Source organism: Toxorhynchites rutilus, chromosome 3, assembly GCF_029784135.1.
Source record: "Toxorhynchites rutilus septentrionalis strain SRP chromosome 3, ASM2978413v1, whole genome shotgun sequence".
Lineage (NCBI taxonomy): Eukaryota > Metazoa > Arthropoda > Insecta > Diptera > Culicidae > Toxorhynchites > Toxorhynchites rutilus.
The window spans coordinates 313,255,666-313,282,076 of NC_073746.1; the positions used below are offsets into that span (position 1 = coordinate 313,255,666).

General features: G+C 41.9%; 1 protein-coding gene across 1 annotated transcript; it reads left to right on the forward strand.

Annotated features, from left to right (window-relative positions):
• Nucleotides 1–99: 99 nt before the first annotated feature.
• Nucleotides 100–18,464, forward strand: LOC129774441 (uncharacterized protein K02A2.6-like). Its single transcript, XM_055778180.1, has 5 exons — nt 100–636; nt 701–1,446; nt 3,230–3,838; nt 12,417–12,523; nt 18,304–18,464. Exons 1-5 carry the CDS (start codon nt 100–102, stop codon nt 18,462–18,464), a joined length of 2,160 nt encoding a protein of 719 aa, XP_055634155.1.
• The last annotated feature ends 7,947 nt before the right edge of the window (nt 18,465–26,411 follow it).

Consider the following 26,411-nt stretch of genomic DNA (forward strand, 5'->3'; position numbering starts at 1 on the left):
TGTTTTTATTGCGGGGGAAATCATCCAAGGGAGAAAGAGAGATGTCCCGCATACAGAAAGAAATGTCTATCTCGTGGAAAAATGAAGCACTTCAAGAGAATGTGTAGATTGAAGCAAAAGAAGAAAACACCCTCTGGAAGACACGTTCGGCAACTGCAAGACAACGTATCGAGCTCGACGGATTCGGATGACGAAGAACAATGCGAATATGTCGATATTGCGAAAGTAGATAAGAATGGCTGCAAGGATTCGGACAAAATAATGGTAAAATTGAAAATACGAGGCAAAGAACGTCGATTGAGAATATTGAACATCCAAGTGGATACTGGAGCTAGGGTGAATGTGCTGAGCTACCAAGATTTCAATCGTCTCGAAACTGGAAGTCAGCTGTATGATACGAATGTAAAACTGCGATGCTATTCGGGAAATATAATTATTCCGAAGGGTAAAGTGGATCTCGATGTGCAACTGGAGGACCGAATCATAAGACTGCCATTCATAGTGGTGAAAGAGAAACGACCCCCACTGTTGTCATCGAAAGCTGCAATCGATCTAGGAATCATCAAGATCCAGGACATCTACAATGTCAGCATTCTGAAAATAGAATGTGAACACATATTAAGTACGTACGCGGATGTTTTTGAGGGCGAAGGCTTGTTGCAAGGAACGTTTAAAATTGAAATCGATCCTTCCGTTGCAGCAGTGCAGCAGAAACCGCGTCGGATTCCATTGGCCGGAGCTGAAAATGAAAATTGGAGAACTGGAACGAAAAAAGATCATCGAACCAGTAAACAGACACATGGAGTGGATAAGCAATTTGGTGTTGGTGAAAAGAGGAAATAAGCTTCGACTGTGTCTGGATCCTTCAGAACTAAATCAAGCGATTAGACGCGCGAATCATCAGATTCCGACAGTGGAGGAAATGCTGCCTTATTTTGCGAAGGCTAAAGTTCTCTCGGTGTTAGATGCCAAGAATGGATTTTGGCAGTTGAGATTAGACGAAAAGAGCGCGGATCTGACAGCTTTTTCGACACCAATGGGAGTATACAGATGGAAAAGAATGCCATTCGGAGTATCATGTGCGCCGGAAATATACCAGAAGGCGCAGCAGCAGCTAATATCGGGACTCAAAGGTATCAGGTGCCTTGCGGATGACGTTGTCGTGTATGGATGTGGCGATACTGTTGAACAAGCCATGTTAGACCATAATCGAAATCTAGAAGCAACATTTCAGCGATTTAGAGAACGAGGATTGAAAATAAATCGTGATAAAATGAAGATAGCACTGTCTTCCGTACCGTTTTTTGGTCACATGCTGACGGATAACGGAGTGAAACCAGACCCTGCGAAGATTTCAGCTGTGCTGAATATAGCAACTCCAAAAAATAAGAAGGAGTTAATGACGTTCCTGGGATTAAGCACATATTTGGGAAAGTTTCTACCGAGGTTAGCTGACATCAGTGCTCCTTTGCGCAAATTAACTAAAAACAACAGTGAACTCGTATGGCAGGAAGAAGCAGATAAAGCTTTTCAGATTATTAAATGCTTAGCAACACAGGTGCCGGTGCTACAATATTATGATGTCACTGAGAGCTTGACTAAAGGGTGTGTCACATCAAATTGCATCACGAAAAAAACGCTGTAGAAATTCGCACAGTAGACCGATCCTTTTGAAAATTTTAGACAGTAAAATAAAAACTATTAAACAACTTTTGGCATTTTCTTTTTATTCATACTTCGAGCTCAAGCCCGTATGCTCGCACCTTCCTCTTTACCCCTAAGGTTCTGTACAACGTCAGGTTGTAGTTTTTTTTGAACAGAAATCCATTTTCCCTTGAAGTCCGCCTCCGATTTGACAACTTTTGGATTCTTCCGGAGGGCCTGCTTCATAATCGCCCAATATTTCTCTATTGGGCGAAGCTCTGGCGCGTTGGGCGGTTTCATTTCCTTTGGCACGAAGGTGACCCCGTTGGCTTCGTACCACTCCAACACGTCCTTTGAATAGTGGCACGAAGCGAGATCCGACCAGAAGATGGTCGGGCCCTCGTGCTACTTCAATAGTGGTAGTAAGCGCTTCTGTAGGCACTCCTTAAGATAAACCTGCCCGTTTACCGTGCCGGTCATCACGAAGGGGGCGCTCCGCTTTCCGCAAGAGCAGATCGCTCGCCACACCATGTACTTTTTGGCAAACTTGGATAGTTTCTGCTTGCGAATCTCCTCCGGAACGCTGAATTTGTCCTCTGCGGAGAAGAACAACAGGCCCGGCAGCTGACGAAAGTCCGCTTTGACGTAGGTTTCGTCGTCCATTACCAGGCAATGCGGCTTCGTCAGCATTTCGGTGTACAGCTTCCGGGCTCGCGTCTTCCCCACCATGTTTTGCCTTTCGTCGCGGTTAGGAGCCTTCTGAACCTTGTATGTATGCAGGCCCTCCCGCTGCTTGGTCCGCTGGATGAATGAACTTGACAAATTCAGCTTATTGGCGACATCCCGGACCGAACTTCTCGGATCACGTCTAAACTGCTTAACTACGCGCTTGTGATCTTTTTCACTGACGGAGCATCCATTTTTGCCGTTCTTCACCTTCCGGTCGATGGTTAGGTTCTCGAAGTATCGTTTTAGTACTCTGCTGACCGTAGATTGGACGATTCCCAGCATCTTACCGATGTCCCGATGTGACAACTCCGGATTCTCGAAATGAGTGCACAGGATTAATTCACGACGTTCTTTTTCGTTCGACGACATTTTTCCAAATTTACGAAAAATTGACAGTGAAGCATGGCCAACGTGATCTATACACTCTTATCTGATTATAAGCGAAAGCTGAAGATGTAATTCCTAAAAATTAAATTTCTACAGCGTTTTTTCCATGATGCAATTTGATGTGACACACCCTTTATACAATGTGACGCAAGCATGTATGGCGTGGGTTGTGTAACGGGACGTCAAGTACTAATAGAATCCGATCATAAGCCACGAGAAGACATATTTGGGAAACCAATTCCGCTGAGATTACAACGCATAAGGATGACACTTCAACGCTACGATATCACGGTGAAATACAAGAAAGGTGTAGAGATGCATATTGCTGACCTATTGTCAAGAACGGCTACAGATTCGTCCAACGTCCAACGAATCAAATGTTGAAATTTTTGCGATGGAAAAAGTAAATGCGGCATTTGCAGAAGTAGCACATGTCAATATCTTCGAATATATAAACATGTCGGTTCAGGCTTATTGCCGAAGCTACGAAAACGGATCAGACACTTGCCAAACTTGTACACATCCTGATGAACGGATGGTCCGATTGGAAGGAGGAATTGGACGATGATGTACTGTGGTATAATGCTATCAAAAGCGAGCTTTCAGTACAACAAGGACTGATCTTCAAATCAGACCGTATATTGATACCAAGAAGCCTTCGACAGCAGTTTATCGAAAAACTTCATACAGCACACTTGGGAGTAGATTACACCATTCGGGCGGCACGTGAATCGATGTATTGGCCAGGAATGGCAGAGCATATTACGAACTTTGTACGGAATTGTGAAGTATACATGACGTTAAGCGCTAGTCAAGCAAGAGTACCTATGAGTACACATCAGATAACTGATTTTCCTTTTCAACGTGTAAATATCGATCTCGGCGAAGTGAAGAAGGACGGAAAAAAGTTTCACATGATGGTCATGGCGGATAGTTTTTCTGATTTCATTGAAGTAGATTTCCTGAACGATACAAAAACACCAACGATCATCCAAACTTGCAAGCGTCATTTTGCTAGGCATGGAGTACCCGAGATTATCGTTACGGACAATGGTCCACAGTTTACTAATGAGGAATGGTGTGATTTGGGGAAGTTTTGGGGTTTTGAACACGTCACGTCAGCACCGTACCATGCCTAAGGAAATGGTAAATCCGAGTCAGCCATCAAATCTTTGAAGCAATTGTATCGAAAATGCTCAAAAAGTGGCATTGATTTCTGGAAAGCCCTATTACAACATCGAAATACTCCCAATGCAATTGGATCCAGTCCAAACCAACGCTTGTTTTCGAGGGACACGCGAAACGAAATACCTCGGATCACAAATAAATTACAACCTCCAAAGTCTGCAGCAGTGAAACAACGTATTACAGAGAAGAGACAAGTGACCAAAGCAAGTTATGACAAGCGTTCCAAGGAATTACCAAAATTGCGAGTTGGAGACAATGTATTCGTGCAGCGTCGACCAGATATTATATCGGACTGGAAGCTAGCTACTTAGGCAACTTCCAGACAGATCATGTGAAGTGAAAACACAAGACGGTGGAATATTTCGTCGAAGTGCTTCGCATGTGAAACCCGGCCAAAATGTTGATGTTCGAGGAAATGGAAACAGAAGCGATCATGATCAGAATACACATGGGAGTTAAACGAATCGTGTCTTTGACCAACTTTCTTTCGCGCTTTGGCATTCGTTCTGACAACATATTATTAATTTTGCGCGTTTTGGTGATGGACCGGGAGCAGGTTGAATTGTGGGAGCAGCATCCCGTTCTTTTGGATCCTACAACCCCCGACCGTTTGCGCAAAGGGGCACAAAAAACCCCGGGATGTCAGAGCTGCCGAGCTGGGGACTGACGAAGAGACGGTCAGAAAAACCATCAACGGTTTAAAGGCGCAGTTTTCAGGTAAAATCATTATTAAAATATATAAAATTAATTACTTTTTTTTAATGTTCAATGACCTTAATTGATTTTAGGAGAGTGTACTAAAGTACGCAAAGGTGGAAAGAGCGGTGCTGGTGGCAGCGAGTTGTATATATCCAAATGGATATATTATTCTCCATTACAGTTTCTCGTCAGAGAAAAATCGGGATCGGGAGAATTTGACTCACTAGTGAGTAGGGTAAATAACTTTATTTTGAATTTAAACATAGAACGTGTTGAGAATTTTCGATTTTCAATTAGGTAGCATATGACAATACCAAGAAGACTATTTATTTTGTGCTCAACAGATATCCAATTGAGTGCTCAGTTTGTTGGAAAAATGAGTTATCATTTTGAGTTTTTTAAATGTTAACTCGTTTATTTGTACAGCATCAGTCGATCAATATGATGTCGTAGCAAGATTTTTTGTTTTGAGATAAAAAAATCTGTAAACCATTACTAGGACAGAATCGATAGCAACCTATATAATATCAAAAGAAATATTCAAATAGCTTTCAAGTTCTTCTCGGAACATCAGTTTCACAGTGATTAAATTGAAGTGTTTTGTTTGAACTGTTTTAGTGCTGAAAGAGCAATCATTGATGTTACCAATAGCACATTATTACTTATCATGACTTTTCAAAAGTCTTTAAAACTCCCCTGAATCAATGATCTTTCCAACCTAAAAAAAAACCTAAAAAGCTTGTTTCTGTTTCAGAATGATACACCCAGAAACAATGATTATCAGAATGAGGAGGACGTGAACGACTCGTCGGAACCAAAGGGGCATCAGCCTCCCACTTCAACTACAGGTGCAGAAGTTTAATCTCCTATTCCGAGAGTCATCACACCATGTGGATCAAAACCAAATAATAATCTGCGGGTTTTCTGAGTTTGTCTTTTGAGAATATGTATGTCAGAACAACCGCGATTTTTTTCTTCTTCTGTTTAAGATTTATGTCCATGTTTATGTTCTGATAAAAGTATTTCTGTGATGACACTCACAAAAATAGAGTGAATTATTTATGGCTGTCAACCAAACAATACAGAAAAACAAAAATGACTCGTTTGTACACCAAAAAACTCTAGGTCATAGTACTAAACGATAGTTTTCTACTACATAGGTTCTATCACGTCTTAGCTCAAACTTTCCAAAAATTGTTTCCGGAATCTTATAGAACTATGACCATCACGTCTATGTTATAGAGAACTATATACACAATTTCATGCGCCGTGGGGCAGCACCTTTATTGCTCAGTCATTTCATGATAGATTGATGAGATTTTTGCATCAATCGAGGTCAGCACTCCATAACATTTTTTTACATTGAATAAAATCATATATGTCATAAAATTAACTATCGAACAATTGAAAAAGTCACAGGAGGGTTGTGTTCGAGACACGACCGCATCGTTGACGTAGGATTCCGTTAGGCTATCTTGGATATGTTGGAAAAATAACATCGGTAAACTTTTTGATAATGATTCGGTGGCCCTGAAGAGGGCCGTTTTGTTTGGTTGTTCGGTATTGTTTGTTCACTCCACCAGTGTTTACCGAGTGATGATGACTGAAGTATGGTAAACAGTCGTTGGATGGCGCGTATCAGATAAAAGATGCTGAAGTGGAACGAGATATGATGAAAACCACCCTCTGTGATCCTAGACGAGATGCTCCCTGTGTTATAAATGGATGAAATAAAGAAAAAAACACATTTCATATAATTAAATATCAATACCGAACACAATTATCAATTTTTCACATCAGTAAAAACTTGTTACTTTAATATAGAGAAACATATTTGAAATGGAAAAGGTAATTTTCTTTTATAATTCTAGTTTCTGAGTGTTTATTCAACACGATGCGAATTTTAATTGGACTAACAACACCTATACTATGCTATTTGTAGAGAATATGGGAAATCACTTTTTCTAATATTTCTTCACTTTTCCAATTTTTCTCGCCGTATAAACTTTCCTTGGGTGAAAATGAACATAACAAAACAGACAGCTTAAACCGAACGACCCGTTCTCGAGCGAGAACACACTTTGGTTTTTATTTATGAAAATTGAAATAAATCGTTTCATATATCAAGTCATTTTTAACACAACTGCTACCATATACAATTTTATACTTACACTTGTGCTAAATTCTTCACAATACACACGATTGGACATTTCACGAAGCAACCAACATTAAAGTTCAAAATTTAAATTTTAATTGCTAGAATTAATTGTATCACTCACCCTACTTGCAAAATAAGAATGCCCCTGACTTGCATATATTTTCAATGCCGATTTCCCTCGGGCATCTTGGTTTCGATGTCTCTATTAGCGAACACATTTCGGTGGGAACAAACGCTCCCCCTACTTTCATGTATTTGCAATGCCGATTTCCCCCATGCAGCTTGGTTTTGATGTTTCTGTTAGGGAACCGCCGCATGTGTCGTCAATTTCGACCAATTAGGAGTGAATATTTCCGATAGGATAGGGGTTGAGATTTTTCAATTGTTCGATAGTTAGTTTCATGACATATATTAGACTGTCAAAAAAGTCCTGCGGTATTTTTTTTGAATTTTCATTTGTTCACAAAATTAGTTACAATCATCTGTTTTAAGTCAAATATGCGCCGTTTTGTTCGATGGCTTGTTCCCAACGAGATGCCAACTTCATAATACTCCTGTTATAGAAGCTCGCTTCGTTATTGGCAAAAAACTCGGATAGCCAATTTTCACAGGCCTCTTTTGTGGCTAACTTCTGACTACCTAGCTCGTTCGCCATGGACAAAAACAGGTGGTAATTACTTGGTGCAAGGTCTGGACTATACGGCGGATGCAAAAGAACCTCCCATCCGAGCTCCCGGAGCTTCTGGCGCGTCACCAAAGAAGTGTGTGGCCTGGCGTTGTCCTGATGGAAGACATTGCGGCCTCTGTTTATCAAAGATGGCCTCTTATTCATGAGTGCTACCTTCAAACGGTCCAGTTGTTGGCAGTACAGGTCAGAATTGAGCGTTTGGCCATAGGGAAGCAGCTCATAATAGATTATTCCTTGACAATCCCACCAAACACACAGCAGAACCTTCCTGGCCGTTAATGAGGGCTTGGCCACCGTCTGAGCCGCTTTAGCGGGCTTCGACCACGACCGTTTGCGCTTCACGTTGTCGTAAGTGACCCACTTTTCATCGCCAGTCACCATCCGCTTCAGAAACGGGTCGATTTTGTTGCGATTCACATGCGTCGATACGGTTAAAGATGTTTTTTTGCGTTAACGTGTGTGGCACCCATACATCGAGCTTCTTTGTGAATCCAAGCTTCTTCAAATGGTTAATAACGGTTTGATGACTTATCCCCAGCACTTGGCCGATGCTACGGCTGCTACTATGCCGGTCTTTCTCGGCTAATTCAGCGATTTTTTCGATTTTCGACGACAGGCCTTCCGGAGCGTGGCGCATCTTCGACGACCTCTACACCAGAACGAAAACGTTGAAACCATCGTTGTGCGGTGGAAATGGAAACTGTATCGGGTCCATAAACTGCACAAATTTTATTGGCAGCTTGAGATGCATGTTTGCCTTTGTCATAGTAGTACTGTAAAATATGTCGGATTTTCTCTTTATTTTGCTCCATATTTGCGACACTATAACTCACGAACGACTTAACCAAACAAAACACTGTCAAGTACTATATTATAGCGCGCAAAAATACCTTTCCAACAAGCTATAGTATGACTCGATACAATGAATACAACTAGAACTACGCGCTTACAACGACACCTCGCGGAAATACCGCAGGACTTTTTTGACAGCCTAATATTATTGTATTCAATATAAAAAAAATGTTACAGAGTGCCGAAATCGATTGATGGAAAATTTCATCAATCCATCATGAAATGACTGAGCAATAAGCATTTGAAATTGGACAATTTTCACGATGTGCTCGATTTTCGACTTTCAATTTGTACCCCAATATTTTCCCGAAAAACCTTATCCTGCGTCAAAAACATTTATTGCACCCTAAAACGTCCACACGCCGAATTTGGGTTCGTTTGCTTGATTAATTCTGGAGTTATGCTGAAATTTGTGCTTCATTGGTATGGCAGCCACCCCCCCCCCCCCCCTCCTAGAGAGTGGGGTCTCGAACTATCGTAAAAACCTTCCACGGCCCTAAAAACCCCTAAATACATTTTTTTACGTAGATCGGTTCAGTAGTTTCCGAGTCCATAATAATCAGACAGACAGAAATCCATTTATATATATACTAGCTGACCCGGCAAACTTCGTCTCTCTTTGTTTCTTGTTATGAATACCTTCAAACATTCACGTTTTCTTACTATGAGCAAGTTCATGTGTCCAATCATAGAACTGTTCATTGATTGATCTTCTATTCGACCCCGTTGAATTTACCTTTTATTATAAAATTCCTAGTATTTCTAACAAAACTCATCATTATAATATCAGATTATTTTCAGACACAATTCTCGTTCAAGATTTTTCAACCACTTGCAAATAACATGTTTCTCCGTTACATGGAATAAACGTTTTATACAGAAAATATGATAGAATAAAGACAGCCCAAAATCGGACAATTCCTTCCTCGAGTTCTGCTCTTATCAACACATCCGGTGATCCTTTTCTTTTTGGTATAGATAGAAGAAGATATAGGAGTGCGTTTCATCACATTAAAATCTATTTCCAGTTTCGAACAAAGATCAATTTCGCTAGCGCCAACATCAAATGGACTAACAGCACTTGTCACTATGTAATTGTAGAACATATGGGAATTTAATTTTCCGAATTTTCCCTTTTTCCTTCAGAGTTTTCCGAAAATTTTCAATTGTCATGTTTGGTTGAAATATGTGTGACATTTTTATGGTACCCGCTCTCCATTCCAGAGGAGGGAGGGGTGTTATACCATTATAGAAACATTTCTCATACCCAAAAATCCTCACATCCCAAATTGTGCTTGATTAGTTCTCGAGTTATGTAGAAGTTTGTGTTTCGTTTGTATGACAGCCCTCCTTAGAGAGGGGGAAATGAGTGTATTCACCATCGAAACGTTCCGTGCCCCGTAAAACTTTCACATGCCAAATTTTGCTCGATTAGCATGATTAATTCTCGAGTAATTCAGAAATTTGTGTGTCATTTGTATGGCAGCCCTTCCCTTAGAGAAGAGGGAGGAGTATCTAACCACCGTAAAAACATTTATTGCACCCTAAAACCTCCACATGCCAAATTTGGTTTCATGTGCTTGATTAATTCTCGGGTAATGCTGAAATTTGTGTTTCATTTATATAGCAGTCCCTAACCATCATAGAAACATTTGTTGCACCTTAAAACCATCATATGCTTAATTTGGTTTCATTTGCTTGATTAGTTCTCGAGTTATGCAGTTCTTTTCTATGGCAGCAGTAGGGGGGGTGGTGTCAGAAAGGAGGAGGAGTGTTGAACCACCTTAGAAATGTTTGTTGCTCCCTGGAACCTCCACATGCCAAATGTTAGCGCATAAACCGGGCTAACTGCGGTTGGAATGGTTCTGGCTAAGCACACTGTGGAAGTTAAAAACACAAGAGGTTATAGTCCAAATTTTCTCTTTATTTCACTAATTACGCATCACTTGGTAAGTCACTTCCACGTTGATGGTAAGGAAAAAACTGGCAAAGATGGATGATCTGTTCTGCGTTCCCTTTGCATTTGTCAGAAAGTTGGTGGGGTTTTTGTCCTGTCGGCTTCGCTCGGCTCGATCGAGTGCTGTTCGTTGTTATGTTGCTGCTACATTCATCTCGCTCTCGCACGTGACTAGGTGATGCGATGGAATGGAATGGAGAGCAATTGCTTCGGGTAGTGAATGGAAAACTTGTGTTGCTGACAAAATGGAGGATTTCAATTTATTTGTCCTGACATGTCAGAACACGTAAGCGCTCGCTACACGTGGCGCGAACACCAAATTTGGTTCAGTTTGCTTGATTAGTTCTTGAATTATGCGGAAATGTATGCTTTATTTGTATGACAGTGCGTTTATTTAGTCACCATGAAAGTAAATGTCGTTCTGGAATTTTGTATGTGATTTGGTTTCGCTCGCCAGTAGCAATACTTTCTCCACTAATGATGACAGCTGCGTTTATCTTGAGCATTAGAAAGAAATGCATTTTAAAGGCCAGTAATATTAACAGAAGGGTTTCTTTTGAGAATAGCGCAACATGATGAGAAGTGTTTATATTCCTAGTAGATTTAAGCCATCAATGTACGGCTCTGTATGCATGCTATAGCGAACGCTTGTTTGGCGCTTGCTTTACGTTATACGAACGATGCCTAGAGGTGCGATTCCACTGAGGCAATACATAACATAATAAATAACAGATAGCATGATATTTGATACTTGCAAATATTGTCATTGTTTTTGTTTCCATACGGTGCCAAAGATATATTGATATAGTTATAAGATGTGGAATAATGGTACTGGTGCAACGAGTATATAATCGACCGTAGCTGAGTCTATGTCAATTGCGAAAAAGGCCACCGGAATAGCGCTCAAGGTAAATTTTCAATGAAATAAATTGCGACATACGATAGGGCTAGTGTATTGTTCTGCGAGTGCAAGAATGAATCACCAATCAATTATCGACAATTGATTCTACAATAAAAAAGACGGGTGGGTAATGTCGTGGACATAACCGGAGTGACGTAGGACTATACAAAGGGGACACTTTTTGTTAAATATATATTTTTACACACTTTCTCATTTTTTTCTCACTATCTTTTAGTTGATTTTTAATTTTTTTCTGAAGGCTTTGTACTTATTAAATGTTCAACGCCGGGCATCTTTTGGCGTATGCACATATCGTACAATCAAAATGATGGCTGTGATAGGGAATGCATAGGTGGTCATCAGCACGCGTTTTGTACTTTAGCGGTACACGCTCACAGGATAGAGACAAAACGACAGACTCAGCCAAAGGGGCGAGTCTAACGAGACGAACGAATGAGCGTTAAAAGGCAGCGATGGCAAAAAAATACAACATACTGATTTTAACCTCCGACCGAGAAGGTCGATTTTTCTTTCAGCAGCTCGGAGTTTTGGCGTTTCTGGACAGCGGACTGGGACGTTCCCCCTGGCGATTGTGGAAGGAGATAAAGTTTAAGAAGATAGTTTAAAGGTGACAACAGAAGGAGAGCGGGAAAAGGCAATAGCTCGCTTCGACCGTGGAGAGCGGGCGCTCACCGGCTTGCCGGAAAAAGCGCGCGCTTTTTCGGCGTCTCCGACGCCACGCCCCCTTTTTTCTTTCGGGCAGTGTTGCCAGTTTTATTGTAGTGTAGTGAATCTTTATAATTAAATAAAATCTAAAAAGAAAAACACGCATACTAACAAGTGAAGTGACGGAAGCAATTATTACATTAAGTGTGATTTGCAATTTTTCCGCAGCTATTGGTGGCTTTTCAAAGTGCTTTATTAGAACAAAGTGTAATTTTCTGGGAAAATACCCCTTAGTGAAAATCCCCCAATAAGGAATTTCAGTGATTTGATATTCGTACCTGCTGACTATAACCTAGGTATAGTCAAGCAGAAGCATGGCTTCAAGTAGCTCCGGGCCTCCGGGAGGCCGGGCTACAAATTTCTATGAGGGAAGGCCCACCGAAGCCACCGCTCCACTATGGGCGGACCCCTCGAACGGTAATCTGCAGATACTGCTTCTGAGAGCTACAGGAGACAAGGTGCTTCCAACAAACCCCTTTACCGTTAGCAACACAATCAAGGAAACGGTAAAAAAATTTAACAGCGCAAAACCGCAGCGAGATGACCAAAAGAAACTACAGTACATCTTGACAACTAGGGACGAGGATACAGTCGGTAAGTTACTTTCTATTACCAAACTGATCGACAATACCCCTGTAGAAGTGATCTTCCATCCAACACTAAACCAACGCAAATGCGTTGTTACCTGCCGCGAAGTTATCGACCTTCCTGAATCCGAACTGGTGAAAGAACTCACCGCTCAAGGTGTGATCGGCGTAAAACGCATCACCAGAAAGGACAACAACATTGTTGTGCCAACGGCAACTCTAATTTTGACCATTCGTGGAACGGTTGTTCCCGATTTCATTTATTTCGGGTTCATTCGAGTCGGGACTAGAAATTTTTATCCCAATCCCATGCAATGCTACAAGTGTTACAAATTTGGACATACGAACAAGCGATGCAAGCGCGAAAATCCGCTTTGCAGAAACTGCGGCCAAGAACACCCGGAACAACAAACAGAAGCAAACAAAGTATGCAATGCTTCAGCTTTTTGTGTCAACTGCCAAGGGAACCACTCCTCTTCCAGTAGGAATTGTCCCGTATGGCAAAATGAAAATAAAATTACCAGAATCAGAATCGATAATGGAATTTCACACAAAGAGGCAAAGGAACAGTTCCAACTTCAAAACAATGGCTCTTCATTCGCAAGTGTTCTGCAAAACAGACTCACCAACTTGCAAAAGCCAGCACCCACATGTAGCTGCAAATGTAACTGCGCCTCGGCCGCTTCGGCCACTTCTAGTCGCGAAAGCACCCCCCCAATTGACACTACATTCGATACAACCATGACAGATTCAACAACTGGTAGTTCATCAACTGAATCCGAAAGCGAATCAGTCATTTCTATGGATACGTCTGATGTTCCAAACAAAAACAAGAACGAAAGCAAAATAACTAAAGGATCATCCTCAGAGTCAGATAAAAAATCTGAAGATGAGACCCAAACAAACAAGGACAAGAAAAGAACTAAGAATGAACAAAGACAGACACCAACAACAAATAACAATACAACCCCAACAGAAAACAACAACAACAACAACAACACACATCAAACAAAAAACAACAATAACAACAACAGCAACGCACATTCAACAAAAAACAATACAAACACAACAAACACTCCAAAGACTTCTACACCAAACAAAAACAACACCAATACCTCAAAGAAAGCTTCTCTTTCCAAGGGTAAAGGATCATCGAACTAATTCTCTTTGAATAGTTCAAACATACACACAATTAAGACTTAGGAATTAGAGTTAAAAACACCAACACATTCACTCCAACACAGAAATTCGGGATACAATGGAACATCAGAAGTATCCGACGAAATATTCTAGAACTGAAAATGCTTATTTCAAACTCTAATCCCACAGTCATAGCCCTTCAAGAAACTATGACTCCAAACAACTTCGATAAACACTTCATCTCAAAATATATCACATATTTCAAAGAGGGTCCCAACCCCTCAAAAAACGGAGTTGCAATCGCAATCAAAGATGGCACTCCACATGATCTTCTTCCCATTACCACTGATCTTCAGGCAGTGGTAGTGCGCATTAAACACCCCTTTCCAATCACCGTCGTTAGCATCTACATCACTAATGATTCCGATCCGAACACTCTACGCGGACAACTGGACCATCTGTTCGCCCAACTTCCCGCCCCAATCATGCTTATGGGTGATTTCAACGCCCACTCATACGCCTGGGGAGGTGCATACCTCGATCGAAAAGGATCCATCATTGAGGATTTCATATCCGACCATTCTCTTCTTCTTCTTAACAACGGCCAACACACCAGAACCCATTATTCTGGTACTACTTCAGCCATCGATCTCACTATAGTATCAGACAAACTATCTTCAAAACTTTCTTGGAACATCCACGATGATACTTGCGGAAGCGATCATTTCCCAATCTTCACCTCCTTCGGCCAAACTTCTCCAGAGTTTTCAACAAGGCCAAGATGGAAATTTGAATACGCTGACTGGGCTGGCTATCAGTTTGACATTGAAAACCGCCTCTCCGCTAAACGAGATTGGACAGCCGAGGAATTCTCCAAAGTTGTCCTAGAAGTTGCAATGGTGCACATCCCCAGAACCAGTGGCATCCCTGGCAGGAAATGTGTCCCATGGTGGTCACCTGAGCTGAAGGCAGCGATCAAAGGTCGACGTAAGGCCCTACGCAAATTAAGAAAGGCCCATCCGGACAGCCCACTGAGACCTACTCTGCTTGCAGAGTTCCAAAGGGCTCGCAAAGAAGCTAAGACTGCTATCAACACAGCCAAGCACAACAGTTGGGTTAAATTCGTCAGCGAAATTAATCCCAACGCGTCAACAAAGGAGTTATGGAGTAAGATTGGCAGGCTTCATGGAAAGAAAAGAAGCAAAGAATATAATCTTCTAATTAACGGTCAATACACCAATGACCGGAAAATCATCGCCGAGGCGTTTGGAGATTTCTTTGCTTCCGCCTCCTCCAATCAAAACTACGACCAAACCTTTCTAACCCACAAAACGGAATGCGAAAGAATTCCCATCGATTTTCATACCGATGTGGAATTTGACTTCAACAAAAACCTCTCCCTCAAAGAGCTCGAATGGGTACTGAACAAAGTCAAACAAGGATCCACAGGACCTGATGACATCAGCTACCCTATGCTTAAGAATCTACCCCATCTCGGGAAAAAAGCACTTCTGAAGCTCCTCAACAAAGTCTGGGACAGTGGAACCCTCCCCAGTTGCTGGAAAGAGGGTTTAATGATCTGTATCCCGAAACCAGACATGAACAATCATCTTCTTGACAATTTCCGCCCCATCACTCTTCTAAGTTGTGTTGGGAAAGTCATGAAAAAAATAATAAATCGACGCTTAACGACCTTTCTCGAGTCAAATAAGCTGATTGATTCCAGACAATTCGCATTCCGCCCGGGAAAAAGTACAGAAGATTGCCTCGTAGCAATCGAAAAAATCCTAGACGACGCAACTGAAAAATTACAGAACATAGATATCGTTTCATTTGACCTATCCAAGGCCTTCGATCGGGCATGGAGATACCCAGTGCTGAAAAGCCTTTTCAACTGGGGGATTCGTGGGAGGTTAGGCCTCTTTCAAAAAAGTTTCCTTGAAAACCGGTCTTTCAAAACCATCATCAACAACCATAGGTCTTCTTTAAAAATCCCTGAAAACGGTTTCCCCCAAGGCTCAGCACTTTCACCTACCCTTTTCAACATTGCTATGCAATCTATCTTCGAACTAATTCCCGATCACATAAAGATCATAGTCTATGCAGATGACATAACTCTTATCTCTACGAGCTGCTTCGGCTTAAATCAGAGAAAGAGGCTTCAAAAAACCTTAGACTCCATCCAAAACTGGGCTCTAAAAACAGGTTTTAATATTTCCCCGGAAAAATCCAAGCACATGTACATTGGAAAACATCTCAGTAGGAGAACCTATCTTCAACTTAACAAAATCCCGATCCCCACAACGAGGACATTGAAAATACTAGGAGTTACTTTTGATAAGAAACTCAACTTCTTACCACATTCCCAAAAGACCAAAATATCCACCAGAATGAAGCTGAACATCATCAAGGCTATTGCAGGCAACCTAGCCTCTGGTCACAGAAAAACACTACTGAATATTGTAAACGTTTGGTTGGTCCCAAAAATCCTATACGGAATAGGCACCTTCAGCCGCGGAGGGGACGGTGTATTAAACACCATTCAACCAGTTTACAATAAAGCAGTCAGGATTGCAATCGGAGCTTTTCCCACTAGCCTCACTCTTGCCGTAATGGCTGAAAGTGGTCAACTTCCCCTCAAACACCTGGCGACAAAAGCCATCACAAATAAAGCCATCCGTCACTTGTCACTTCCCGACAGTGACCACAATGTCCCACTAATACGCAGGGCCAAAACATTATTCAACAACCTCACAAACAAAGACCTCCCCAATATTTGTGAACGGCCATCTTCTACGGGAAGAAATTGGAACGTCAAACCGCCGAACATTAACCTTGATCTTCTTAAGGCTGTCCGAGCGGGAGACCCTTCTCCAAAAACCAAAGCTTGCTTCAATAACCTCATTGCATCCAATTTTCAAATTAATCACCAGGTATATACAGATGGTTCAGTCAATGCCGATGGAGTTGGATGTGGAATTTTTGAGAGTAGATACATAGGTAGCTTTTCTCTTCCACCGCAATGCTCCATCTTCAGTACGGAAGCTTTCGCTCTTTTAATAGCTACCCAAGAATGCACCCATGATTTCCTTCCTACCACAATATTTTCCGACTCAGCTAGCTGTCTCCATGACCTTCTAAGTGGAAACAGCAAACACCCATGGATAATACAAACAGAAGAGGCTGCTTCAGATAAAAACATCTCCTTCTGCTGAGTTCCTGGTCACTCAGGAATCCGCGGAAACACAGCCGCCGACATACTGGCCGGCAAGGGCAGCAAAATGGAACCCCCAGACATGCCCTGTCCTCCATCTGATATTGTCCGCTGGGTAAAACAGCAAGTCCGTGAAAGTTGGGACATAGGTTGGATAAACAGCCGTCCCACTCATCTTCATAAAATTAAAAATTCCACTCTCCCTTGGGAGGACCGTCTCAATAGTAGGGAAAGGCAAGTCCTTACCCGTCTTCGAATTGGGCACACTAACTTCACCCACTAACACTTGTTCTGCAGAGCCGAAAAACCCCAATGTGCTTGCAACGAAGCTCCGGTTTCCGTTAGCCATCTTTTACTTGAATGTCAACATACCAAAGATGCTCGAGTCCGACACAACATAGGTCAGAGTCTCCGAGATATCCTCAGTAGAGACGAGACCCAAGAAACCAATTTAATTGCGTTTCTGAATGAAACCGACTTCTTTGGTAAAATCTAAACCGAAATACTAAATACTAAATATAAAGTTCGCCACTTCATAGTCATGTATGCGTGTTTATGTGTGTATACACATGTATGTACGGGTCGGAAGGAAGGTATTCATACATGTATATACACGCATTCAATAATAATAAATAACAAATAATATAATATATACTTTCATACCCACATCTATCTTCTATCCATTACATTATACTTTAATCAACTTCCTATTCCTACAGCCACACTCACCAAGGAGGATAAATTCATTAAATAAACCTCTCCATTTTTCAGCTCTACTATATACCATTAAATTCAAAACCACTATATTTTATTATCTATTCAAACTGTATTTCATTTCATTTCACACCACCCCACACCTACTCCTCCCCTCTTTCCTTCCCATACCACTCCCACCCCCTCCCACTCCACTAATCCCACCCAAATCCTTTCCACTCCTTTCCTTCCTATCCTCCTGAGAAGGGCCTTTTTGTTTTTTGGCTTTGGAACACGCCTTTCGCTGGGTCACTTGTGCTTCGTTACTGCTTTGGTCCTCGGATCAGTAAATTTTTACTTTTCTTTACAGCATATATTAAATATCTTATGAAGCATAGGATCCCTTCCTACCTTCTTCTTTAACCGAGAGTCGAGCGGACAGGTCTGATGAGTGATTTTGTTGGTTTCCCTTTCGCCAGTCCCCTCTGGGCTGGTTTTATTGTTGCTCTTCACTGGGCTAGAGGCGAATGAACTGCAAAGTTTAAAGCCTTTTAAAAACAAAGAAAGAAGAAGAAGAAAAATACATTCAAGGTGCTACTGACATTCAACCGATTCGGACGTGTTTTTAGCGCCCTTGTAAAGAAGTACGGAAAAATAGGAGTTTTCTCGCACAACTAATCAAATGCTTAGAGCAGCCTTTCTGAAGGCTTGATTAATCCTAAATACAACTTGATTTTCAGCATCGCAACCCGATGCTAGCAGAAGAGGATATCAGCAAACGTTCACTGCGGTGGCGGTGCTCACCGGTTCGCCGGAAAAAGCGCGCGCTTTTTCGGCATCACGCCCCTTTCTGGATCGGCGGAAGCCGTTCGAAAGGCATAAGCTGTGTGATAGTGACTAGTTTTTGGTAGTGATAATTATTAATAATATTTTAAAATATATCCGCATACTGACGGTGAAGTGAAGAAAAATTCTAAAACGAAAATTTTATAGTGAATCGCTCGCATCCTTTCGAGCACATTGGTGGTTCTTATAAGTGCTTTCAAAAACATAGTGCGAATTTCTTGGTACATATCCGCAAGTGATTAGCCCAATATTCAATTATTCATAAAGTGCTCTGCAAAAGAAAAATCTTTTCTCCGGCTATACCTAAGGTGTAGCCGACAATCAACATTAGCTCAGGGCCTCCGAGAGGCCGGGCTACAAACCTCTATGAAGGTAAGCCAACCGAAGCCACCGCTTTGGGCGGACCCATCGAATGGCAACCTGCAGATACTGCTCTTGAGGGCTACAGGAGACAAGGCTCTCCCATTCAACCCCTTCGTAGTCAGCAAGACTATAACGTCGGCAATCAAAAACTTCAACAGTGCCAAACCACAGAGAGACGAAAAAAAGAACCTTCAATATATACTTACCACCAGGAACGAGGAATCAGTAGGTAAGCTTCTCCAAATTAATAAACTTATCGATAACACACCTGTAGAGATTATCTTTTACCCCACCTTAAACCAACGCAAATGCGTGGTTACATGCAGAGACGTGATTGATATAACCGAAACCGAATTGCTGAAAGAGCTTTCCGATCAGAAAGTGATCGATGTCAAGCGAATCACCAGAAAGGAAGGAGAAGAGATTATCCCCACAGCTACACTGATCATAACGCTTCGTGGAACCGTTGTTCCCGAATTCATTTATTTCGGTTTCATTCGCGCTGGGACTCGGAATTACTATCCAAATCCAATGCAGTGCTTCAAATGTTTTAATTTCGGACACACCAGCAAAAGATGCAAGCGTGAGAATCCGCTTTGCAGAAATTGCAGCAAAGAACACCCCAAAGATTTCAATTTTAAATTGTGTAATACCCCAGCACTATGCATTAATTGCCAAGGGAACCACTCCTCTTCCAGCAGGAAGTGCCCCGTATGGCTAAAAGAAAATGAAATCACAAAAATAAGAATCGATCGTGGTATCTCTTACAAAGAAGCAAAAATAATCTCCAACACCCAAAATGGTCCAACTTTTTCGAGCGTCTTGCAAGACAGGCTCAACATTCGGGAACCAATAGCTGGCTGCAAGTGCAAATGCAGCTGCGCCTCGGCCGTTTCGGCCGCTTCTAGTCGCGAAAGCACCCCCTCAATCATAGACACAACCATGACAGAATCGTCTACCGAAAGTTCAACAACCGAATTCGATAGTGAATCGGTAATTTCTATGGATACCTCTGAAGGCCCGAAAAAAAACAAAAGAAAAATTTCGAAAGGTTCATCCTCAGATTCAGATCTAAAATCCGAAGATGAAACCCAAACTAACAAAGACAAGAAAAGAACAAAGAATGAACAGAGACAGACACCACCAACAAATAACAATACAAGCCCAACAAAAAACAACAACAACACACACACAACAAACACTACAAAAACCTCTACACCAAACAAGAACGACACCAACACCCCGAAGAAAGCTTCTCTTCCCAAGGGTAAATGATCATCGAACTAATCCTCTTTGGATAGTTCAAACATACACACAATCAAGACTTAGGAATTAGAGTTAAAAACACCAACACATTCACTCCAATACAGAAATTCGGGATACAATGGAACATCAGAAGTATCCGACAAAATATTTTAGAACTAAAAATTCTTATTTCGAGCTCTAATCCCACAGTCATAGCCCTTCAAGAAACTATGACACCAAACAATTTCAACAAACACTTCATCCCAAAGTACATCACATACTTCAAAGAGGGTCCCAACCCCTCAAAGCACGGAGTTGCAATCGCAATCAAGGATGGCACTCCACATGATCATCTTGCAATTACCACCGACCTTCAGGCAGTGGTAGTACGCATTAAACACCCCTTTCCAATCACTGTCGTCAGCATCTACATCAATAATAATTCTAATCCGGCCACTCTACGAGGCCAACTGGACCATCTGTTCTCCCAACTTCCCGCCCCAATCATACTTATGGGTGATTTCAACGCCCACTCATACGCCTGGGGAGGCGCATACCTCGATCAAAAAGGATCTATAATCGAAGATTTTATCTCCGACCATTCCCTACTCCTTCTAAACAACGGCCAACACACCAGAATTCATCATACTGGTACTACTTCGGCCATTGATATTACTATGGTATCACACAAACTCTCTTCAAAACTTTCATGGAACATTCACGATGATACCTGCGGCAGCGATCATTTTTCAATTCTCATCTCCTTCGGCCAATCTTCTCCAGAGTTTCCAACAAGGCCAAGATGGAAATTTGAATATGCTGACTGGGCTGGCTATCAATTTGATATTGAAAACCGACATTCCGCTAAACAAGACTGGACAGCCGAGGAATTCTCCAAAGTTGTCCTTGAGGTTGCAATGTTGCACATCCCTAGAACCAGTGGCATCCCTGGCAGGAAATGCGTCCCATGGTGGTCGCCTGAGGTGAAGGCAGCGATCAAAGGTCGACGTAAGGCCTTACGCAAACTCAGAAAGGCCCATCCGGATAACCCCCATAAGCCCACTCTGCTCACAGAGTTCCAAAGGGCTCACAACGAAGCTCGAACTGCCATTAATTCAGTCAAACACAATAGTTGGGCTAAATTCGTCAGCGAAATTAACCCTAACACGTCGACAAAGGAGTTATGGAGTAAGATTGGTAGGCTTCATGGCAAGAAAAGAAGCAAAGAGTATAATCTTCTTATTAACGGTCAATACACCAATGACCGGAAAATCATCGCCGAGGCGTTCGGAGATTTCTTTGCATCTGCCTCCTCCAATCAAAATTACGACCAAACCTTTCAAACCCACAAAACGGAATGCGAAAAAATTCCCATCGATTTTCATACCGATGTGGAATTTGACAAAAACCTCGAGCTCGATTGGGTACTGAACAAAGTCAAACAAGGATCCACCGGACCCGATGCTAAAGAAACTACCCCATCTCGGGAAAAAAGCACTTCTGAAGCTCCTCAACAAAGTCTGGGACAGTGGAATCCTCCCCAGTTGCTGGAAAGAGGGTTTAATGATCTGTATCCCGAAACCAGACATGAACAATCATCTTCTCGACAATTTCCGCCCCATCACTCTTCTAAGTTGTGTTGGGAAAGTCATGGAAAAAATAATAAATCGACGCTTAACGACCTTTCTCGAGTCAAATAAGCTGATTGATTCCAGACAATTCGCATTCCGCCCGGGAAAAAGTACAGAAGATTGCCTCGTAGCAATCGAAAAAATCCTAGACGACGCAACTGAAAAATTACAGAACATAGATATCGTTTCACTTGACCTATCCAAGGCCTTCGATCGGGCATGGAGATACCCAGTGCTGAAAAGCCTTTTCAACTGGGGGATTCGTGGGAGGTTAGGCCTCTTTCAAAAAAGTTTCCTTGAAAACCGGTCTTTCAAAACCATCATCAACAACCATAGGTCTTCTTTAAAAATCCCTGAAAACGGTTTCCCCCAAGGCTCAGCACTTTCACCTACCCTTTTCAACATTGCTATGCAATCCATCTTCGAACTAATTCCCGATCACATAAAGATCATAGTCTATGCAGATGACATAACTCTTATCTCTACGAGCTGCTTCGGCTTAAATCAGAGAAAGAGGCTTCAAAAAACCTTAGACCCCATCCAAAACTGGGCTCTAAAAACAGGTTTTAATATTTCCCCGGAAAAATCCAAGCACATGAGTTAATCTTAAACACTAAACTTTACTTAAAAAAAACAATTTCTTCTTTTCGAGCACACGATGTGCATCTATTCACTATTCAAATTTAACTCTAACCTTACATTCATTGTCCCTGCTTATATATATTAATGATTTGTGTTTACAACATCTTGAATGTGGGAATGTTTATTCATGGCATCAGCGCGATGCTGATATCGATTCTTGTGAACGGTTGATTGTTTATTCTTGGTCTCCGGGTGGTCCGATAAGTTGTGATTGTTGATGATGATGCAGCTGGATGGTGATTCGGATGTTTATATTCCGCTTATTGGCTATGCGGTCTCGATTTGTGCTAACTGTGCTAACTCATGTACATTGGAAAACATCTCAGTAGGAGAACCTATCTTCAACTTAACAAAATCCCGATCCCCACAACGAGGACATTGAAAATACTAGGAGTTACTTTTGATAAGAAACTCAACTTCTTACCACATTCCCAAAAGACCAAAATAGCCACCAGAATGAAGCTGAACATCATCAAGGCTATTGCAGGCAACCTAGCCTCTGGTCACAGAAAAACACTACTGAATATTGTAAACGTTTGGTTGGTCCCAAAAATCCTATACGGAATAGGCACCTTCAGCCGCGGAGGGGACGGTGTATTAAACACCATTCAACCAGTTTACAATAAAGCAGTCAGGATTGCAATCGGAGCTTTTCCCACTAGCCTCACTCTTGCCGTAATGGCTGAAAGTGGTCAACTTCCCCTCAAACACCTGGCGACAAAAGCCATCACAAATAAAGCCATCCGTCACTTGTCACTTCCCGACAGTGACCACAATGTCCCACTAATACGCAGGGCCAAAACATTATTCAACAACCTCACAAACAAAGACCTCCCCAATATTTGTGAACGGCCATCTGCTACGGGAAGAAATTGGAACGTCAAACCGCCGAACATTAACCTTGATCTTCTTAAGGCTGTCCGAGCGGGAGACCCTTCTCCAAAAACCAAAGCTTGCTTCAATAACCTCATTGCATCCAATTTTCAAATTAATCACCAGGTATATAGAGATGGTTCAGTCAATGCCGATGGAGTTGGATGTGGAATTTTTGAGAGTAGATACATAGGTAGCTTTTCTCTTCCACCGCAATGCTCCATCTTCAGTGCGGAAGCTTTCGCTCTTTTAATAGCTACCCAAGAATGCACCCATGATTTCCTTCCTACCACAATATTTTCCGACTCAGCTAGCTGTCTCCATGACCTTCTAAGTGGAAACAGCAAACACCCATGGATAATACAAACAGAAGAGGCTGCTTCAGATAAAAACATCTCCTTCTGCTGGGTTCCTGGTCACTCAGGAATCCGCGGAAACACAGCCGCCGACATACTGGCCGGCAAGGGCAGCAAAATGGAACTCCCAGACATGCCCTGTCCTCCATCTGATATTGTCCGCTGGGTAAAACAGCAAGTCCGTGAAAGTTGGGACATAGGTTGGATAAACAGCCGTCCCACTCATCTTCATAAAATTAAAAATTCCACTCTCCCTTGGAAGGACCGTCTCAATAGTAGGGAAAGGCAAGTCCTTACCCGTCTTCGAATTGGGCACACTAACTTCACCCACTCACACTTGTTCTGCAGAGCCGAAAAACCCCAATGTGCTTGCAACGAAGCTCCGGTTTCCGTTAGCCATCTTTTACTTGAATGTCAACATACCAAAGATGCTCGAGTCCGACACAACATAGGTCAGAGTCTCCGAGATATCCTCAGTAGAGACGAGACCCAAGAAACCAATTTAATTGCGTTTCTGAAAGAAACCGACTTCTTTGGTAAAATCTAAATCGAAATACTAAATACCTTGGAAATTGCTTATTAAAGTTCGCCACTTCACAGTCATGTATGCCTGTTTATGTGTGTATACACATGTATGTACGGGTCGGAAGGAAGGAATTCATACATGTATATATACGCATTCAATAATAATAAATAACAAATAATATAATATATACTTTCATACCCACATCTATCTTCTATCCATTACATTATACTTTAATCAACTTCCTATTCCTACAGCCACACTCACCAAGGAGGATAAATTCATTAAATAAACCTCTCCATTTTTCAGCTCTACTATATACCATTAAATTCAAAACCACTATATTTTATTATCTATTCAAACTGTATTTCATTTCATTTCACCCCACCCCACACCCACTCCTCCCATCTTTCCTTCCCATACCACTCCCACCCCCTTCCACTCCACTAATCCCACCCAAATCCTTTCCACTCCTTTCCTTCCTATCCTCCTGAGAAGGGCCTTTTTGTTTTTTTTTGTTTTTGGAACGCGCCTTTCGCTGGGTCACTTTCGCTGGGTCACACTGCTTTGGTCCTCGGATCAGTAAATATTTACTTTTCTTTACTGCATATATTAAATATCTTATGAAGCATAGGATCCCTTCCTACCTTCTTCTTTAACCGAGGGTCGAGCGGACAGATCTGATGAGTGATTTTTTTGGTTTCCCTTTCGCCAGTCCCCTCTGGGCTGGTTTTATTGTGGCTCTTCACTGGGCTAGAGGCGAATGAACTGCAAAGTTTAAAGCCTCTTAAAAACAAAGAAAGAAAGAAAGAAAATACATTCATTACGATTTGTCCGCTCGTTGGATTCATATGCAGTTGTTTCTAACAAACACGAAGGCACCGAAGACTAGTGGAGTAGTGGAAAAGCCGCCAAAAAGTTCGGCACGGCGCAGAAAAATATCTCAGAAACCGACAAGAAGAAGGTGAAGGAATCATATGGTGCTGAAGCAGGTTCATTCCGACACCGGTTTCTCATAGAAGGCGATGAGCGTCATGAGCTTCGTCAATGCATCTTTGAGCGTATCGTAGCGGAAGCCTCGCGTCTGACCCACTACGATAAGCGGTCAACCATTACGGCGTGGGAAATTCAGATCGCAATCAGTCTGTTGCTGCCCGGTAAACTTGCATGCGGTTTCCGAAGGTACCAAAGCGGTGGCGAAGTATACCAGCTCCAAGTAAAGAGCGTTTTCCGTCTGCTGATCCGGAAGTAAACCCTAAAAAGGGTCCTTTTCAGGACCACAAAATCATTTTTAATCTAAAGAGTTTATTGTTTTGTTATCACTAGATATCCTCATCTTGTTCAGCTAAACCTTCCTGTTTAGCGATTGCGTTTGCCACTCGCCATAGCTTTCACAGTTGGAAAATTTCTTCCCATCCAGCTTGTGACATGTTGTACAGTAAATTACATTTAATGCGACGTGCCGAAGCACCACTCAGTGTCGCATTGGAGGCGATTTTAACCTGTAATTGAACATTTGCGATGACAGTGGTACAGTGTCGACTTTTAATGTAGGGTCATAATTTGGACCCCGAACTCCATGTTTACAAAAATGTCCAACTAAATATGTCGCATCACAGGTCCATCCAATTAGCTAAATGTCGAACAAAATGTAAATTACTGTACTTTGAATCTGGAAGCAATTTAAGAATTGGTGAAAATTTAATAATCGGGAAAGTCCCCAACCATCAATAAGCTCAGAACAACTGCCAAATTCACATACTCATATCCTGGCAAACAAATTATGAAAAAATCAAATTGTGTTTTATTATTATTTTGGATATTATTTTAGAATGCATTGAACTATATTTCGTAAACTCTTTTTTGAAAGGTTTAATGGCCCTGAAAAGCGCCGTGTTTTATGGAATGGTTCCAATTTAGAAAACTTAGTACTTGTGGTTTTGAAAAAACCATTTCGAACGTCCTCGATGCCGCCTTGTTCTGGATTTGCCACCAAAGCAGTTTGTATAAAGAACAAACTTTTTTTCTGTTACCTGCTGCCGTTTTGCGATTGCGTTTGCCACTCGCCACTCGCTGCAACTGCCTGTTGTCTTGATGTCCACCGAACCGAATGTGTTCTGTTCCGAATGCGGGTTTTCTTATCGTCGCGAGCAGCTTTGCCAGCTAACTCGATCACTTCGGCGGCCGAAACTGTATAACGCCGGCTAGGTGGACTGGTGCACTGGTACTAACGCGCTCAGCCTAGCTACCGTTGCGGGGAACTCCAGATCAACACGGTTCGAGCGGGATTTTGCCTTTCCATTAACTTTTCCTCCTTTACCATGTCCAGACATGGCTGCTTGGGTTGGTTTGTTGATGTGTTGTGATGC

What these genes read in the sequence shown, in the direction of transcription:
- LOC129774441 (XM_055778180.1), top strand. Translation starts at nt 100, where the DNA reads ATGTGTAGATTGAAGCAAAAGAAGAAAACACCCTCTGGAAGACACGTT. An exon ending in TATTAAGTACGTACGCGGAT is followed by an intron (nt 637 to 700) that starts GTTTTTGAGGGC and finishes CTTCCGTTGCAG; the next exon opens with CAGTGCAGCAGAAACCGCGT. An exon ending in TAGGGACGAGGATACAGTCG is followed by an intron (nt 12,524 to 18,303) that starts GTAAGTTACTTT and finishes CTTGATTTTCAG; the next exon opens with CATCGCAACCCGATGCTAGC.